Here is a 19912-nt window from a genome sequence, read left to right on the forward strand (position 1 = left end):
GGACAGCCAACGTGCATGCACTCTTCACAAGTGGAGTCCAGTCTTGTGTGTCTAGCTGTCCTCCAACCAGCCGAGGGGCCTTGTCTCCTCCACAAAGAACCCCAGCTCTGGCACACCCAGTCTGTGGCTCAACCTGATCACTCCCCAGGGTGGGTGTCCACCCATGCGACCTCCCTTTTCCTCTGATTCCCCTCCCAGGGGCACGGGTCTCAACCTGATCATTTTTCTTCCCTTCTTACTGGATTATGTGTGGATCGTTCTTACAATCTTGGTTGTACAGGAGTGCTTCTGCCAGTTTCCAGGGTTTTTTTTAAAATTAATTAATTTATTTATTTATTTTTGGCTGCGTTGGGTCTTTGTTTCTGCGTGGGGGCTTTCTCTAGTTGTGGCGAGAGGGGGCTACTTTTCGTTGTGGTGCGTGGGCTTCTTCTTGTGGTGGCTTCTCTTGTGGAGCACGGGCTCTAGGGGCGTGGGCTTCAGTAGTTGTGGCTCTCGGGCTCTAGAGCGCAGGCTTATTAGTCGTGGCACATGGGCTTAGTTGCTCCATGGCATGTGGGATCTTCCCGGACCAGGGCTCGAACCCGTGTCCCCTGCATTGGCAAGTGGATTCTTAACCACTGCACCACCAGGGAAGTCCCTCCAGTTAGTTCTAGTGAGAATTATTCCACATGTAGATGTATTTTTGATGCTTTTGTGGGGGGAGGTGGGCTCCATGTCTTCTTACTCCACCATCTTGATCTCTTCTCTCTCACTTTCCTTTCTTATAGGACTTATTGTTGTCAGTTGTTTCCAGACCTATCCTCTCTACTAGAGTAAAAGCTTTTGGAGGATGGAGGCTACATCTCAGTGATGTCTTATTCTCTGTGCTTAGCACATAGTAGGTACTCTGTAAAAATTTATGGAATGAGTATATTAATGTATATTCAGCCCTTACCATACCTGTCTGACGTGAACATTTTCTTATGTTTTTGAAGCTGTGACCTGACAGTATGTTAAATATGTATGTATTAAACTAGTGAATATAACAAAAAGGAAATGGACTGACAGATATAGAGAACAAGCTAGTGGTTACTAGTAGGGAAGGGCAAGATAAGGGTCGGGGATTAAGAGGCGCAAACTACTATGTATAAAATATAAGCTACAAGTACATATAATACAAAACAGGGAACATAGCCAACATTTTATAATAACTATAAATGGAATATAACCTTTAAAAATTGTGAATCACTGTGTTGTACACCTGAAACTTAAATAATATTGTACATCAACTATACCTCAATTTTTTAAAAAATTCAAAAAATGTATCGCTGAGAAGGCAGTTTTGGAAGCAGCAGTATCCTGGAGTGCTTTTAGAATAGGGTGATCTACAAGGAAGATATGCTGTGGTGCCTCAGGCTTTTTCTGGCCCTGAGATTCTGTGACCTTTTGATTTCATTTTAGAGTGATTGTGTTGTTTGTGGAGCACAAACCCCACAGAATCTGGGAGCCTTGATGTACAAGTTTTGTTAAGCCCTATCAGAAAATCTTGTTTAAAATGATTTTTTCTTCATTTACTTGCAGTTTTACAAAATAATCCTTAGAAATATAGTCAATCACTGGAAAGCAAATTATTTATTTATTTATTTATTTATTTGCGGTACGCGGGCCTCTCACTGTTGTGGCCTCTCCCATTGCGGAGCGCAGGCTCAGCGGCCATGGCTCACGGGCCTAGCCGCTCCGCGGCATGTGGTATCTTCCTGGACCGGGGCACGAACCCATGTCCCCTGCATCGGCAGGTGGACTCTCAACCACTGCGCCACCAGGGAAGCTCCCTGGAAAGCAAATTATTAAAGTAAGTTATCAGCAAAAATGGCAGAATGAGGACTTCTGAAAATTCTACCCATAATAGAAATGACAAGAACTGGCAAAAATGATCAGAATCAACTTTTGCAGCACTCTGGAAATTAACCAAAGGCTTGCACCAATCTGGGGAGTATTTATTCATGAAAAGCAGCTGCATTTTGGTAAGAATAGTAAGCTTTGTGGCGTTTTCACTTGCGCTATGCCCATCGTTTGCTCTCCAGCTCTGCAGTAGCCTTGAGAATCCACAGCCTGCAACCATAGGGAAAGCCACCAACCTGGTAGCCCCTGGAGGACGCAGAACACGGTTGGTGCTCCTGTCAAGCTTCATTTTTAGAGAATTGTCATTATTTGATCTTTCTGACAATTCCCTGGAAGACCCCACTTACAAGACTTGTATTTATTTGTCCTGACTTGGAGGTACAGAAAGCCTTCCCTGCCGGGGCTTTTTTGGAAAATTATTAGAGGCAATTGATTAACTTCACAGCTGTTTGAGGAGTAGATAACCAAAAAGTTTAAAAGGTAAAGCTAAGGAATAATATATCCACTGGGGCTTTGAAAAGTTCAGGCATATTCCTGGGAATATGGGAGGACCACATGCATGTTCAGGGCTATGTGCATTCCCAAGGCTGTGCGCATGCTCAGGAAAGACCTGAGAAGGCCCTCAGCTCTCACTCTGGCTATCCTCGAGCTCTGTACAAGCAGAAAGGGAAAACTAAGGCAGAGTTAATCAACTGCCTGGCTGACTGTTGAAGGCATGCCCCAACATGTACACAGAGCCACTTGGCCAAGACTGGGAGACTTTTTGGTTCCAGGAGTTTATGGAAACCTTTTAATCAATTATTAGTTGACTACTAAGCTAACCCAGCAGAGACTTCGGTGCAATAATTATTAAAGTAGAATGGAACAGAGTGAAGCCTGTTGTCCATCGGACCTTGTAGAAGCTAATTCTTGGTCCACCAAGCTGCAGTATTTGCAGCTCTGCCTGTACAGTTCTATGTCTTTATAAACAGGCTGAAAGGGCAAGGAACTCATATGGGGCTGATGTCTTGTTTGTTAATTTTAAGGCAAGACAAAAGTAGTTTTCGAAAATTTTTTTCCAAAGGATTGCCATTAGTGAGAAGTGATTTGTTTGGAAATGCCATTTCACTTCTGCGCCTCAGCCACATCCCAGCTGGCTTCTTCGTCTCTTGGAGGTCTCCTTGTGGAAGACCAATTCCTCTCTCCTCCCCGGACTCCCATTTATATACTCTCCCCGTGTTACTGCCCTTTGCTTCTGTTAATCTCATCTTCTGTTCTGGCTTTTCATTTGTTTCATCCATGTAGCTTTCAACCCAGGCTGGCTATGGCCTGACACACTGCATTCTGGGAGTCTGTTTTCTAAGAGGAGAATCAGGCAGAATAGAGACTGTAATGCCCTTTCTGCTGGCCTTGGGGGGTGGTGTGGAAGAGCAAGAGGAAAATTCTTTGGCTACCATTTTGGTCAGAGCCATCTCAGATGAAGCAGTGCAGTTCTCACAGGCTTTAAGGGGCTGTACTAATTTGACCAGATAGCTGGGCAATGACTCACTGAGACAGGGTTGGCAATAGAAAAACGTTTCTTTTTTCAGCCAGTACTAAAAAAAGACCCAAGGCTTATATGCATACATGCTGTACATTCATCCAGTGCCACCCTTCCTCATCCACCAGGGGAATGCCAGAGAGGTTGTCCCTTTCCCACACTCCTCGCAAGCTACTTATTTCCAGACTTCTTTTTTCTCTTTTCTATGCTACACTGGATGTTCATTTTAAGCTGATTTCTCTTGCCTGTGAGGGGTGTAGAGTAGGGTGGGGAGGTACACGGTGTGATTTATGCCACCTCAGTCCACCACCTCCTGGGGATGGCCTGACCTGGATGATCATTTTTAGCCTGCTGTTTCCTGGGCATGGGCCAGGGGCTGAGGCCAGTGGCAGAAAGGCTAAGATGGCACAAGCTCCCTGGCAGATTCGGCAGTGATGAGTTTTCACTGGGGAATGAAATGGCTGTCTCATTTCTAACTTCTTTAGGTTTGAAATACTGCCAAGGCTGTAACCCTAATGATTAAAACATCTTGAGGAGAAAGGCTACCTAAATCCCTGAAAGATTGGACTTCTGGAATGTGTTTCAAGAAAGACAGTATCCCTGGGTAGCTGTGTTTCTAAAATTTTAACTTCAAACAAATTATAACTTCAATTTATACAAATTATACAAAGTATAACATCAGCCTCCAACCACGTAACCTATTTTCATGATCAGATAAGACTCATTTATACTTAAGAACATTTATTTCTATGAAAACAGCATGCCTTAGAAAACAAAGCCAAAAGAAAGCAATTTGTCCTTTCAAGTGAGCTTAAACACATCCCACAATGCCATTTTTTATAGGAAACTATTCCCCTGGTGCTCTTAGGGACTGGTTTGGGAGAGTCCCTGCAGCTACTTGTATCTGCACAAAATGACCCCTGCTCTGTCTGAGATCCCCTCCCCATAGGGGCTGGGAGCCTCCAAGAGCTGAGAAGAGAAGGTGTGTGTTGAGTTGTCTCAGCTTTGAACTTGAAATATGATTTGTCATTGAAATAACACCATAAACTACGATATATACTAGCAATTTGATTTTTCTGGTTACAGGTTAAGATAGATTTTTCTGGGCTGGCTTGGAAACTTATTTACCTACAATATTCTTTCTCTCAGAAAATTACTTAAAGGGAACTTTTGCAATAAGACTCCTTCATAAATCAGTCTCGACTCTTTTAGCAGACCCTTTCTCCGCAGGTGGTACAAAAGTGAATATTAACATATCTCGCATTACATGGCCATAAGTTCTGAGACTGTGGCCTGTGAACTTATGAGATTTAATTGTATTTTGTTCAGTTGCTTTCTCTTGAGAGAGAGTCACTTGTGAATCCCAAGAACAAGTTATATTTATCGGCAGCTTCAAGATTCTTCTTTGCAGAAGTTATAAGTGAATAAAATGGTAAATGAAAGTACTGTTAAAACATCTGGTCTTCCAGCTAAAATATTACGTTTTCACAGTTGTATAGTCTTTCAGGCTTATCATAACCCCCTTCTAAGCCACTGGCCGCTAGAAGCCTCACAATATTCCCTGTGATGTGGACAGGGGTTAGGTATGCAGGTATTATTGTGCCACCTGCTACAGTCACACTAGGAGAAGCTGGAAAGTGACTATTTACAAAGAAAGCCCCATTGGAAAAAAAAAGTTTGACATAGCTGTGATCAAAAAATTATTCAGAGATGGTGCCACATGGGACCATGAGAAAGGGAAGGTTAAAATAGGTGGTCAAGAGGAAATCCCTCTGCTAAAGGATTTTCAGGCCTTGTGAGTGTCTTTGTTCCTCAAGGAAAAGGATTTGCTTCCATTAAATTCTAGCCAGCCACCTTTTACCTTCAGGACAAAGGTAATAATCAGTAAACCACAGAAGCAAGCCCTCTGTATTAAATTTTGCCTAAGTTTCTTTCTTTTTCTTTCAGTTTTATCCAAGTATGAAAACCAGATTACTATTTTCGCTGACTACCTAGAAGAATTTCCAGATACAGATGAGCTGGTATGGATCTTGGGGAAACAGCATCTTCTTAAAACCGGTAAGGTTTGGTAGCATTGGACTGTGAGAACCCAAATGAGGTGGGTGCCCAAGGTTAAGGTCCTATCCTGTTTTCCTCCTTGGGTTGATAAGGGTTAATGCTACTCCTAGGCGGATTTACCTGACAACCAGAGGAGTTTTAAGCCTCAGGCCCCTTGCTTGCATGCAAGGTCCCTTCTAAGGCCCTGAGAGGCCCTAGCAGTGTGTTCACATGGTCACTGGTATTTGTACGATTTGAAAAAGTCATGTATTTTTGTTCTTTTCCTTAAAGGAGAACCCCCAGATTCTATAAGCCTCGGGTTTCAAAAAACATGGACCTTCTCCTGGTATCACTAACCAGTATCTAGTCTTTGATGACTGGGCTACATACTTCTCATTCCTCTCATGTCCTTTTCTATCTAGATGAAAAACACTGCCACCCAAGGGACTTCTAAACAGCCCACGGCTGTTTAGAAGTCAGAAACAATATCAGACACTGAGAAGTCTTATAGTTTTAGAGCCTTTGCTGACTGCAGCACTGTCTCCGTTTATTCTGATTTTGTATAGAACTTTTACCCACTGCAACTAGATGGGAAAGGAGGCTTGGATTTTTCTTCTTTACCCTTACTCTCTTATAGATTGGGAAACACCTTTTCACCTGAAACCGCTACCAACCCAGCACATAGATAAAGCCTGAACTTGGAGAGAGGCAGCTCTGATTTTTGTATCTGAGGAGAGATCCTCTTTGGAGGCCCTAGCATGGCGGGAGGGACAGAAGAAGCTGGTCAAAAGGCAGGAGGGGGGACTTCCCTGGCAGCTCAGTGGTTAAGACTCTGCGCTTCCAATGCAGGGGGCGTGGGTTCAATCCCTGGCTGGGGGACTAGGATCCCACGTGCCACGTGGCATGGCCAAAAAATTAAAAAAATTTTTAAAAAAAAAGGCAGGAGAGGAAGTTAGCATCTCTTAACTCCATCTGAGTCTGGCTTCATCCTTTTGATTGGAGAATCCTGAATAGTAGAGAGCACCTAGTGCTAGCAATTAGGAGACCTTTTGTATTCAGGCTCTTCTACCTTGGATAATTCACTTTCTCTTTCCACATCTTAACTCCTTTCACCAGTAATTAACTGGAGGGGGACCGGAGATGATCTCTTCTAGTTCAGCATTCCATGACAACAGGGATCCCCAAGTTGCCAAATATGCCCATTTTCTTTTTTTAAACATCTTTATTGGAGTATAATTGCTTTACAATGGTGTGTTAGTTTCTGCTTTATAACAAAGTGAATCAGCTATACATATACATACATCCCCATATCTCCTCCCTCTTGTGTCTCCCTCCCACCCTCCCTATCCCACCCCTCTAGGTGGACACAAAGCACCGAGCTGATCTCCCTGTGCTATGTGGCTGCTTCCCACTAGCTCTCTGTTTTACATTTGGTAGTGTATATATGTCCATGCAACTCTCTCACTTTGTCCCAGCTTACCCTCCCCCCTCCCCATGTCCTCAAGTACATTCTCTATGTCTGCATCTTTATTCCTGCCCTGCCCCTACGTTCTTCAGAAACATCTTTTTTTTAGATTCCATAATTATGTGTTAGCATACGGTATTTGTTTTCCTCTTTCTGACTTACTTCATTCTGTATGACAGTCTCTAGGTCCATCCACCTTGCTACAAATAACTCAATTTCATTTCTTTTTATGGCTGAGTAATATTCCATTGTATATACGTGCCACATCTTCTTTATCCATTTCATCTGTCGAGGGACACTTAGGTTGCTTCCATGTCCTCAAATATGCCCATTTTCAAACGTTAGGCTGGAAAAGGCCTTTCAAGGTGAAATTATTATTAAAATGTCTATACAACTTTTCCCCAGACTTTCTAGCATATAGGCAAGCTGGAAGACATAGAGAATATCAGAGGAAGGAGTGAGTGGCGTGAGCATTTGAGAGGAGGGAATATAATAACAGCTAACATTTACCTCAGGCTTACTGCATACTGTACCATGTAAGCTACTACTTTCCATGTAGTGTTATCTTTTTGAATACTCATAAGTCTATGAAGTAGGTACGATCATTCTCCCCATTTTACAGATGAGGAAACTGAAGCTTAGAGAGGTTAAGTGACAAGCCCACACAGTTGGTAAGTAGTAGAGTCAGGGTTCAAACCCAGGCAGAATATGGCTCCAGAAGTCTTGCTCTTAACCATTTTACGTCTGCTTCCCATAATGTGCTAGGCACTGGCGACATGAAGGGGAAGGAAAATCCAGACAGCTCAACTTTCTGATTTGTTCAAAGGAAAGGCAGGAGAAAAAATAGAGACTATTGGCTAAAATTGAACTTCCTTTTCTTCTTTTAAAGTGCAATGGCTATAAGTTCTCTATAGAATACAAATATAGGTGTGTTGTTGAGAAGGGGGAGAGAGAAGACTAAGGAAGACAGAACCACATCTAAGTACAGATGACATGTGGATGCCAGATTTGTGGCCATCAAAGTAAATTTATGCCATGAAATACAAGAAAGCATGCTTTGGAAAAAAATATACAAAAGCATTTGTGATGTTATACATCCATTTAGATTAAAAATGCCAGTTGCAGTACATAGTATTGATAAATTTCTTATACACTTAATTTGCTTAGCAGGGACATCTCCTTCATAGTTAAACATTTGTGTGTACCCCCCCCACATACACACACACACACACACACACACACACACACACACACACGACCCATCCCTAGTTTTAGATAACAGACAGTGGATGCGGATAAGAGATCCAACCAACCATCATCATTCAGGCAGGGGCTGATTGCCTTGTGAGCAGGTTATCCAGGATCCTCGCTTTTCCTAGTCCTTGTCTTTTGGCCATGTGACCCCAGTGTTAAGTACCTGTTGGGGCTTTGGCTGTCAGTGAGAAGGAGGCAGGAACCACTCAGCATCATTGTACTAGCCAGTAGCTCTGATCAAAACATAGGTGGGGGCTTCCCTGGTGGCACAGTGGTTGAGAGTCCGCCTGCCGATGCGGGGGACACGGGTTCATGCCCCGGTCCGGGAGGATCCCATGTGCTGTGGAGCGGCTGGTCCCGTGAGCCGTGGCCGCTGAGCCTGTGCGTCCAGAGCCTGTGCTCCACAACGGGAGAGGCCACAACGGTGAGAGGCCCGCATACCGCAAACAAACAAACAAACAAACAAAGAAAAATACATGGGAGGAAATGCTGAAATTATTTGGCTAAAATGAGATTGGGTTGCCTATGAAATTCCCTTAGCCTCATAACAATGGAATTGTCTGGTTATTTGAAATTGAGTTTGCTGCTGGCTCAGAAATCAAAGGCAGATATCTTCAGATGGGATACGATGATTTAATTTTAATTTCACATTTAATTACAGAAAAATCTAAGCTGTTGTCTGATATAAGTGCTCGTCTGTGGTTTACATACAGAAGGAAATTTTCACCAATTGGTAGGTATATCATTTATTATACCGTGCTTTCTTCTTTGTAGATAGCTTTCCTGAGGTTATCAGTGACATCAAGGAAACCTCAGAACTAACAGCTCACTATGGCGAAGAATTTAATGTGGCGGAGTAGTTAAGTCTTATGCTTCATCCAGAAATCTCATTGCCGACGTGCCTCGTCGTGTATGGTTCCATGGTGTTAATGTGTAATGCCAGTATACTTTTGAGCCCAACCACCTCCAAGTGTTCAGGCACTTAGAAGTGTTACTTTTTTTAATTCTAAGAGCAAGGCAAAAGTCAAGCTTTTAATTTGGACAGTATCTATTAAATTATAATCCACTGCTTTGTGGAGATATTTGATTATTAAAGATGGCTGTACCTTGAAGGAAAGAAAATAATTCCTTTGCTTTGTTTTTCCCTGTGAGATGAAAACATCTTGCCACTGGGAGATGAATTATAATGGACTTGCTTGGAACTAATTCTAGTCAGTTAAGGGTACCAGCTGCTGTCTAGAAAAAAGGACAGTTCAATGAGCTAAGTGAATAGGATCCCTCCAGAGAAAATTTGTGAAATGTTTGCAAGTAGGGTGACCTCTTCCTAGTCTCGTGGTACTGTAGGAAAGGATCACCAAACTCAAATGGTGGAAGCTATTCTAAGAGGAAACCTGTCTGACTAATTTTGGTCCAGGACTGGACCTAGTAACCGGAGTGAAATAAACCTTTCTGATAAGAGCAAAGAGTGAAGTTCACACAGACATTTTTTTTTTTTTTGCTCTCCACAGGAAGTACCTGAGCAAAATATGCAAAAGAACAATCTTTAGTACCCAGTGATTCTAAACTGTTAAACTTTTTTCTGGGTGAAGAGATCTTTGCAAGATTTGAAAACATTTGCAGTTCAACTCTGACAATGTTTTGGAAGAGATGATCTTTTTTTTAATGTGGGCTTCCTTGCATCTTTTCCATACTAATCTGGCCCATAATCCCACCATTAGCAAGAGCCAAAGGACTCCCCTTCCAGCTCACAAATTGGCTCAACCTTTCCCATCTTGTTGTAGCAACTCTCCTTCAGTCCCCACAACAAAAGGAAAGGAGCGGCCACCTTGGCCCACTTGTCTTACGTGGTTGATGACCCCCTTTACAGTTAGTCTTGTGAGACCATGCTTACAGCATACTTTTCCACTTCCATGTTGGGAAATGAAGCAATGAAAGCAGAATGTCTCTTCCACCATCCAAGTTATCTCATTTCACTGGTACCTTGAAAAAGGCTCACCCTGGCCATGTTTATGGGATTTTTGTTACATCAAGTGTTCTTAAAATGGAACCCGTTGTCTTATTAACTGGCTTTGTGCCTTTTAAAAAGGTAGTACATTTCTAATTTATTAGTGGTATTTTTAATTATGACCATACTCATAACACCAAATATTTACATCGTCCTGAGTGGGTTGTAGAACACTTCTATACTCTCTCTTTTAATTCTTACAATATCCACTAATAGTAGGCAAGGCATGTGCTATTATCCCCAGTCTACAGATGAGACTGGTCTTCTGATGCCTAATCTAGGACTCTTTCCTCTATTTTACATTCTCCCTCTTACTGTTCAGACCTTCATAATGTATATTTAGAACAGTCAAGAGCCTTCCAGATTTCCTTGACCATTCTGGTAATCAAGTTTGGTAGCATTTATTCCTTAACTAAGGTAAGATTGCCCTCCCCGAGAAGTGAGTTGTGAAAAGTCAGGTTCGGTCAAGCAGGTGATGACATGGCACGGACTAAGTGTTGGTAGTCATACATGTTAGTCATATACCAAAACTGTACACATACCTGGATGTCTCTAGGCAGAAAACATAAGGGGCAGGTTTTGTTCATTTGTTTGTTTTCCTTTGGCCATAGAACCTGTTTTGGTTAACTCAGCATTATCTTTGCAAGTTCCACCCTGTAACAAACCCTGTTTGATGTCTGACCATATCTCTTGCCTCTCTATTCCGAGGATGTGTGCCTGTCTGTCTTGTATGATTCCCAAATATGCTGATGTTTCGGGAAAGGGCAGTTCAAGGAACTCATATTCATTCCCATCCATTTTGCCAACAGGGGGAACGGGCCCTTCGTCCGACGCCGGCTGGGGATGTATGCTACGCTGTGGACAGATGATGCTGGCTCAAGCCCTTATCTGCAGACACTTGGGCAGGGGTGAGTTAAATTTGTTCTGGAAACTGCCTCAGAGACCTCTGCAGTCACACTTGCTGCTGGTAGTTTAGCGCTGGTGCCGAGGGAACAGAGCTGCAGGTCCTGAAGTGCTCTCTGCAAGTCCAAGTAGTGGGGCTGACAAGTTGACAAAACCTCTCGTGAGAAGAAAACAGCCGGCATTTCCTTGTGACTCACCAAGCTGGAGACTTATTTTCCTGGGGCAGATGAACGCTGAGGCAGGTGTATCATTTAGAGTTTCCATCTTCACTATTGTTCGCGTGAGTCCTTAAACAGGTCAGATAACAAAGGGAGCAGGAAGAAGGGTGTGGTGGTAAGTCTGTTTTTCGACCTCATTTAAAATATCTGCCTAGTGAAGGATGTCAGTGACCTAAAGGAAGTGCCTAATGAGGGAGATATTTTGGTTTGGGTTCACTGATGATGTCCATTCGATGATGAAGAAATCCTTAAATCACCTTCCTCAGGAGGCTGCTTCATTAAGAACCTTCCAGTAATCACTGTTGGAACTCTCGAGTCTTGCTTTCTTAAGACATGCGTGTGCTTCCCTGTCGGCATCTGTAGGCTGACCTTGGGTAGATGCCAGTTCAGGCACTTGGGTGAAAGTCTGGTTTGCCTTGGGGATGAGGGAGTGAAAGAACACCTTGGGTGAGATTGGGCTGCTGAACTCATCGGCTTTTGCTCCTTGAGATTCAGAGGTACAAAAACGTCGCTCCCTGTCCGGGACTACGCAACCTCACACATCTTCCTGCGGTTCCCAGAGAAGATTGGGGAAGAGGCTGGGGAGAGTTTAGGGCTTCGTGCCTTCTTTTCAGGGTTTAGGATGTCCTGTGCCTGTGTTCCCTGGGTAGTATCATAATTTCTGTTTTATAGATGAGGAAACTGAGGCTCAGGAAGTAAGGTGACTTGCCCTGGGTCAAACAGCAAGAAGGCATCGATTTGGGAATAGAATGCAGGTCTTCTGACTCCTTGTCCAGCGATTTCTCTACTGTACACATACTTCTTGGAGCAGATTGTTCTTACTGTTTAACTTTCTCATTTATGAAACACTTCAAGATGATTCTTCTGGAAGTGAATTTTGTGGAAAGCAAACTGGGGGAAAAAACCCACAGTCAGCAATCTCAATTGTCTTAATATAAAAGCAAGTAGCAGGAAGAATGTGGAAATAGATCTTGTAGCTAAGACGAATGAGAAGATGTAATTTTATAAAGAAGTATTTTGGAGTGTTTCCTATTTGGTTATTTTACAGTTGAGGTGGGGTGTTCACTTATCACTATCATCAGTAAATATTTAGTGGTACTTAGAAGCCAGCTAATCAGGGTTTCCCCCAGACTTGGACAGTTTGGTAGCTGATGAAAAACAGTTGGCTGTTCTTCACCCTTTGAAGACTGCTGGATACGAAGTTTAAAACTTTGGTTTCAGAAATACTAGAAGCGAAGAGAACTAAAGACTCTGGAGATAGTGGCCTTTGGCTTCAAGTAGATTTCAGTTGTGAATTCAAATGCTCTCTAAAACCTCAGGAGAGAAACTTCTGTCTTGGAAGCAAAATAAGTTTCAGAAATCTGTCCCATTAGACAGAGTTCCTAGAGCTGAGGGAATGGGAATAGTGCGTCCTGTCCACAGCAGTGACGACGAGAGTTTTTGCAGTTGTCCTCAGTAAGCGATAAGCAGCCCCTATCGGATTTGGGGGGCTGTGCCTGAGGCACAGATAGGATCCCCACAGATGTAATTATTTTAGTTTTGGTCATAGGGAAACCTGGAACACCTGATAACAAAGGTATTTGTTTTTCCCAAACTCATTGTGGCCTTTTTAAAAGGTTGTGTAAAAATGGCATCATGCATTTAAAAAAAAAAGCTTCCTTAGTTGCAAATTGTGTATATTCCCCTGGGAATAGGTATGTGTCAGAAGAGCACTTCCCCCCATGAGACTCTGTGGGCAATGCTGGCAAAATATACGAACTAAAGCCATTGCTGTCTGTGTGGACATGAGACATAACAGCGTCTGGGTGAGACACGGATATACTGCCAGGTTTTGTGGTGACCTCCTGTTCACTGAGTAGCTGACCAGAAAGGCCTTGTGACACTGTCTTCATGTAATATTTATCCAACTCAAGCTCGTGGGCTAAGTCAATTCCTTGGTCAACTTCTTGTTTTGCTTTTACTTTATACCCAGTGAGTCTTTGAAAGAAATCAGTTTCCAGATGTCTTGGTCATCAACATTAAAGATACTTAGGAATGTTCTGACTTGATCGCTCCCACCTTCTACATGTAACTCCTTTGTTTTCCTTCTAACCTCGTAGTCCCAGTAAGAGTGCAGAGATAACAAGCAGTTATAAAAATGATTTTAACTCATTTTTTCTTTTTCCTAAAAAGACTGGAACTGGGAGAGACAGAAAGAACAACCCAAAGAATACCAACAAATCCTACAGTGCTTCCTAGATAGAAAAGACTGTTGCTACTCTATCCATCAAATGGGTAAGGTCACATGAGTAGTTTAAAGGCTGTCTCTCTGTTCTGTAGTTCAATTAAGAGGAAAGGAACCCTGTATGTGAAATTCAGCTTACATTGCTGTACTTGTTTTTCTTGTTCCCTGCTTTATATGTGGCTCTACTAAGTCGTCCCATCTACTTATTTATGCAAAAAATTAGGAGTTGGTGGTTTGCTAACCTGTTTATTATTTTTCCACATAAAAACAGCACAGATGGGTGTAGGAGAAGGGAAATCAATTGGCGAATGGTTTGGACCAAATACAGTTGCACAGGTGTTAAAGTAAGTAAAAGAGTCTGTCATGCGCCTTATTCTACCATCTCCTATGCCTCCCTCCACCAACTCAACATCCCATCAACCCAGCTGTTCCTGCCATCCCACTAAGCCACCAAACATCTGTACCATTTTGCTCAGATAGTTCTTTGAAATGTGTAATGTGTGTGGGCAACTGTCTTGGTAAATCACAGTTATAGTCATTGGTACCAGTCTATGGGGAGGCCCCTCAGGACTCATTCCGTATCCCACTTGTAGATTGGTGCTCACGTGCTCAGCCGTCAGCCTGAGGGTCACTTTGAAGCCAAAGGGTTTGCACTAAGCGGGGAAGCCTGAGCCAGCCTAGGCAAGACACAGACTCCCACCCTGTATGGTATATAAAAAAAAAAATTCTTCACTGATTCATTCAACATTTACTGGGTGCCTCTGTTGCCCTAAGTACTGAGTGCACAGAAATAAACTAGGTGTAGTTCTTGCTTCAAGGACCTCACCACCTATTAGAGGAGACAAACCTCAAGGGAGTCTTAGAATCAGTTTGTCATCTCTTAGGAGACTCAAGGTACCCCAGCATGGTACTTTCGCAATTGTCCTGTTAAGTCTCAGAATTCACCTCCCACAGCAACAGGCGACATGGAGAGGCCAGGACCGATGCTTTGGAAATCAATGGGGTGAGTGGCATCAGCACCTACACCTGCAGGCCACCTCACCTATTGTCACTCTCCTTTCTGACAACCTATCACCAAATGGGAACTCCATGAGGGCAGAGATTGTATTTGCCTCGTTCACTCCTGTAATATTAGCACATGAAACTGCCTGGCACATGTAAGTGCTCAGTAAATACTTGATGAATGAATGAATGAAAATGGCAGATAGAATCTGGGGCTGGATTTAGGCATCAGAAAATTGAAACCGTCTAGCCTCCTTTGGTAGCTACTTCAATTCCTGGCTCTCTGGCGTGTGATGATGGGACCTGCTCCATGCAAAATACAGATGGGGCACTGTTTCAATTATTAGCCAACCTTCAATGAACTGGAATGCTTTGTAAATGTGCTTTTGAGGGGAGTAGTCTGGACTTCCTGGGGACCCAAGTGAAACCTGTATCTTGGCATTACTCTGCTAACAGTGCAGCCTCTCTGAGACCACTTTCTTACCTTGGTCCGTAGTGGTTTTTGGGGTGTTGTTGATCTGCTGAGTGAGGATCTGGTGGTATTTCGGGAACCACTGTAGGAACCCAGGACAGAAAGTGTAGAAGATTAGAATGGCTGTGCCGAGCCCAAAACCTAGCTTGATATGGTTGGTTTATAAATGACATCCCTCAGAATTTGCTTCTTTCTTCTAAATTTTGAGCTTCCCACAACAAGCAAATGGAAACATACATTTTGAAAGAACTTAAGTGTGTTCGGAGTCATCGTGATTGTTATTAACAACAGTAGATGATGATGTCGTCATTATTATTTTGGGGGAAAGATACTACATTAAATGAAATTAAAATATAATGGTAATTAACCTCTTCTTGGGAGTTACTTTGGTTTGGGAGAGAATGTGTCTTTTGTTTTGTTTTGTTTTGTTGGCCATTGAGACTGGGCTTTACTGCAGAATTCCAGAGTAGCCAGGGTAAACATGTCTTCTTCATACTGGCAAGAGGAGAAAGAAATAAGGGAGAGATAGACAAGGTACTTTACTCAGACATCAGATAATCTCTCTTTTAAAGGGGTTTTCTTTCTAATCTCCTCTGAAGTCATGCACTTCAGCATGCTCTGTCTTCAGCTGTTGACCAGCAAGGCCCGGCACTGAAGCCATCTGCGGCCCAAGTCTCCTGGGACAGCATCCTTACCGCATGTGGGAAGGGACAGAAGAGATCACCTCTCTCTCTCTCCCCCCCCCCACCACCCCGGATTTCCCTAGAACTTATTGTTTGTATTATGTATGCTCCTAAACAAATATATATATGTGTATATTAATAACAGTTTTCTTTTTTTGAAAAAAGGAGTAAGTCAGAATGTCTCTTATTTAAGAAAAGAAAACAAAATCTCTTGGGAGAAGATGCACTGGTAACCTCTCTCTTTCGCCCAGTAGGAGTAACATTGTTTAGCAAGGCAGCCTTTTGCATTTTGTAAAGCAGTCCTTATTTTTGAGGTGCGGAAACAGTGCCTCTGGCATTCGCAAGGTCCCTGGACATAGAATGTTCCAGAGCTCAGGCAAGGGAGCCAGACCTGACCTGAATCCCAACTTCTCTGTGGCTCAGTGTTCACTAACTTCAGGAACGCTGGGCATACATAGGTTGTACTGCTTCCTGCCAAGATGTCCATCTTCCCCAATTGTGACTTCATTGTATGTTGCTTTGCAGAAAACTTGCTTTATTTGATGAATGGAATTCCTTGGCTGTTTATGTTTCAATGGATAACACCGTGGTTATTGAAGATATCAGTGAGTCCCGGGCCAGTTTACCTTCTCGGGTGGCTGGGTGATGAGGTTCTTCCTCACCATTCAGAATGTGTGTGGGGCGTGGTGGGAGAGAAAGACAGAAAGCGAGGGAGAAAAAGAGAAAGAAGATACATACACGCCCCCATTCCCCCGCCCCACGACTCTCTGGCCTGCCCATCTAGCAGGACAGGGGAGCACTGGGCTCCGGTTAATCATTCCCTGTGCCCCTTCTTCTCTTCCCTTTCAGCTTTCTGAAAGGGAGAAAACAATTAGAGGATCTCTGCTGCCCCTCAGTGAGGCACCAGACCCTTTCCCTGCAGGACTCCCCAAGTGCGGGTAATCAGTTAAACAGGTCTTCTGTGGCAGCCCCCCTGTGCTCCCTGCCACGGGGTTAGAGGGACCAACAGATACAGTCCCTGTTTCCAAGGCCCTTGCAGTCTGGTTGAGAAATGAGATTCTCCCAGTGAGCCCATAATATCTGACAAGAGGTAAGTGAGTGTTCAGTTGCCAGAAGGAGGAGAAGTAAGGGCTGGAGGAGTGGCCTGGGCTTCCTGTAGGAGGTCGGGCAGCAGGGCCCCGGTGGCAGTGGGAAGGGCCTTCCAGGCAGCGGCTGTCATGTGAGGTCTCCTTTAGTTTTGCCCTTGGCACATCTCCTAGGGCTGGATGCCCCTTATTTACCCAGCTCTCTTCTGTTTCTAGAAAAAATGTGCCACACCCTCCCCTTGAGTGCCGAAACAGCTGCTGAGAGCCCCCCTGAGTCTCTGAATGCTTCGACCCAGAGTAAGGGCCCCTCTGCCTGCTCTCCAGCCTGGAAACCCTTGCTGCTCATTGTGCCCCTCCGCCTGGGCATAAACCAAATCAATCCTGTCTATGTCGACGCCTTCAAAGTAAGTCGCACCTTTCCCCAAGCCGCTTGCTGCCCGCCCATCCCACCGCCATGTGAGCACGGAGATCCGTGAGCAGCAGTCCACACATGAGCTGAGAATCTTGCGTTCTCTTTCCCTCCAGGAGTGTTTTAAGATGCCACAGTCTTTAGGGGCATTAGGAGGAAAACCAAATAACGCCTATTATTTCATAGGATTCTTAGGTAAGAAAAGAGGAATCACAAGTAAGTCATCATGGGTTAGGGGAGGGTGGGCAGAAGGTCTGCACGGGAGACCAGGCAATTCCAGTTTTAGGGGGCCCTCACCTAGCCTGGAGATGCTGTGGCCTCTGGGCAGCTCATCTTGTCTCTGGCCTGGAGAGTAACGCTTACCTGTGCCTGACAGAGAGCAGATCCCCCTTCAGTGCCTCTGCTTCATTGCCTCTTGACAAGATGGTTCCATGGCTGCTTTCCCACTGGACGGCCCCAAGGTCATAGCATTGCTTCAGCACCTGTCTCTCTTTCCTGTGGCGCCCAGGGTGGCAGGGCTTCACTCCCCTGGCCTTGCCGATACCCCTCTTACTGGGGCTCGGGCGTTCAGGCTAGGAGCCGTCCTCTGGCTTCCTAGGCTCATGCAGCTTGGGTTGCTAGCTTATTGTTCAGAGCCCTGACTCTGGTGAGAATAAGAGGAGGCGAAGACAGAGGTATCCCTTTCCTGATACTGGAGGCTAAGCCTTAAAACGACTAACCTCCTAATGTGGATCCTGATGAGCAGCCCAGCATTACCTGCCTCAGTAGATGCCTCTGGAAACCCAGCCACCTTACTCACTAGCTGTGACCAGAGACATTTAAGGCCCTTGGCACACGACGGGAGCTAGCCCGGTGCTTCTCAAACTTTAATGTGCACGTGAATCACCTTGAGAGCCTATTATAATGTGGGTTCAGCAGTTCTGGGGTGGAGCCTGAGAGCCTGCATTTCTAACTAGGTAGTGCCGGTGCTGCTGGTGCCACGCTTTGAGTACCAAGGGCCTAGACACCTGCTTAGTGCCGCAGAGTAAGGGAGTCGTGCGGTGAGGGAAGTGGGATACGGGACACCTCTCGCAGAGTGGGCTTCGAGGAAGCTATGAGCTTAGACTGCAAGGGAGAGCCAGAGCAGGCGTGGGGAATGGCCTGAGGCATGTGCAGAGGACTGAGTGAGATGGGCTTGGTCACCTCCCCACTCATCTCCTCCTCGGAGATTCATGGAGGTGGGGCGGGTGGAAACAGACCCAGCCCCGTATGCGGTCAGTCTCCCACTGGCTAGCTAGCTGTGTGCCAGCAGGAAAAGAGTGTCAGCTCTTTCAGTCTCAGGTTCCGTTTATGGAAGACAGGGCTGACCCCCAGTTCACCATGTTGTCCCCTCACAGGAAAGCACTCAGCAAAAAGAGCCAGCCTGACCCCAGCGCCTCTTTCCTCTGCTCGCTCTTTCTCTCTTTAAGGTAGGGTTTCTCCACAGTTGCTGGGGCTCTCTCGAATGCTGCCATCTACTGGTCGATCCTAAGAACTACAGCTTGATGGAACATTTGGAAAGTGGAGGCTTTTCTTTTTCTAAGTACAAACCCCAGTATTTAGGGTGTTATAAATTTAGATGTTCTCTGTTTCTAAGCTTTTGGGTTCCTGTCAAAGAAAATGTAGCAAAAATATATTTCCTATTGTCTGTGCTTGAGGAAAAGGTGGAAACACTGGAGAATAATTTTGGAGGGATCTCAGTGAATCCTGGGCACCCTGGCCTCCTTTATCCCAAGTTACCCAGAGAGAATTTGCCAAGCTGGCATAGCCCTCCTGTTTCCTGAGGCCACTGGGTCGGGGAGACATTGGTGGAGTTGGACTGCTTTTGAAAGAGGTGTGGGCAATCCTCAGTTCCCAAGACAGAGGTTTACGTAGTGCCCATTTGCCCGCTAATGTCCATAAATCCTTTGTTTAACCTTCACTTGAGGCTGCAAACTCCCCTCAACTCCCATTTTCTGACTTACCCCCTTACTGTATTAGGCTCGGGTGGGGAGAGTCTGGATTGGCAGAATGTCTGAAGGGAGGGGACAGATGAGAACTGCCATTTTCTGAACAAGGAACTCTGCAGAGGGTTCTCTCTCAATCTCTCTCCCCCTCTTTCTCTCTCTCTCTCCATGTATAAAAATATATATATTTATATTACTTGTCATTATAATATATTGTTTCCTATATTATATATAAATATATAATTTATATTATATAATATACAATTATATATTAAAACATATATACATGTATAGAGAGATATAGATTAATATCGATAGTTATGTAGAGATGTATGGCTTTAGATAGATTGATTGATTGATAGAGTTAGCACAACACCCCTGTGAGGTAGAGATCATTATTTCCATTTAGGCCTAGTGGAAGACTTAGAGGGGTTGTTTACACAAGGTTACTGGGCTCAAAAGTAGCAAAGCCAGGATTCGATCCCAATTTGACCGTCCCTGCCCACCACACCACATTGCTTCCCGAGTGCCCTCTTGCCCGGTGGGAAGCTGGGAGAAGCTCCTGGTGCACAAGACTATGGCCAGGGTGAGAGACTGGCTGGGAGATTTTTTTCTGCTTAGAATGTTTGTCCCCTGTGCTTTGGTGGAGGGTGCCACCTGGAGATTCGTCGCATGAGCCCAGTGTCTGCAGATGGTGGACCTGCCTGCCACTTCTTCTTGGGCCTCATTAGAGACCTTGATTTAGTCCCCATATCATTTCTAGGACTTTTTTTTTTTTTTTTTTTTTTTTT

At 44.4% G+C, this 19912-nt stretch overlaps 1 protein-coding gene across 3 annotated transcripts in view; it reads left to right on the forward strand.

Moving 5' to 3' along the window:
* Positions 1-19912, forward strand: part of ATG4A (autophagy related 4A cysteine peptidase) — a 63400-nt gene that overhangs the window by 29731 nt on the left and 13757 nt on the right. For 2 of the 3 annotated variants that reach the window (XM_029241238.1, XM_029241239.1), the window contains exons 2-9: positions 5348-5458; positions 8818-8889; positions 10971-11069; positions 13455-13556; positions 13778-13850; positions 16189-16268; positions 16965-17152; positions 17274-17352. In XM_029241238.1, the coding sequence (XP_029097071.1) occupies positions 5348-5458; positions 8818-8889; positions 10971-11069; positions 13455-13556; positions 13778-13850; positions 16189-16268; positions 16965-17152; positions 17274-17352 (804 nt within the window). The remainder of the gene's footprint in view (positions 1-5347; positions 5459-8817; positions 8890-10970; positions 11070-13454; positions 13557-13777; positions 13851-16188; positions 16269-16964; positions 17153-17273; positions 17353-19912) is intronic. The other variant, XM_029241240.1, reaches the window with a different exon arrangement.

This window comes from Monodon monoceros, unplaced genomic scaffold (genome assembly GCF_005190385.1).
Source record: "Monodon monoceros isolate NGI ecotype Baffin Bay Population unplaced genomic scaffold, NGI_Narwhal_1 Super_Scaffold_22, whole genome shotgun sequence".
NCBI classification, from domain to species: Eukaryota; Metazoa; Chordata; class Mammalia; order Artiodactyla; family Monodontidae; genus Monodon; species Monodon monoceros.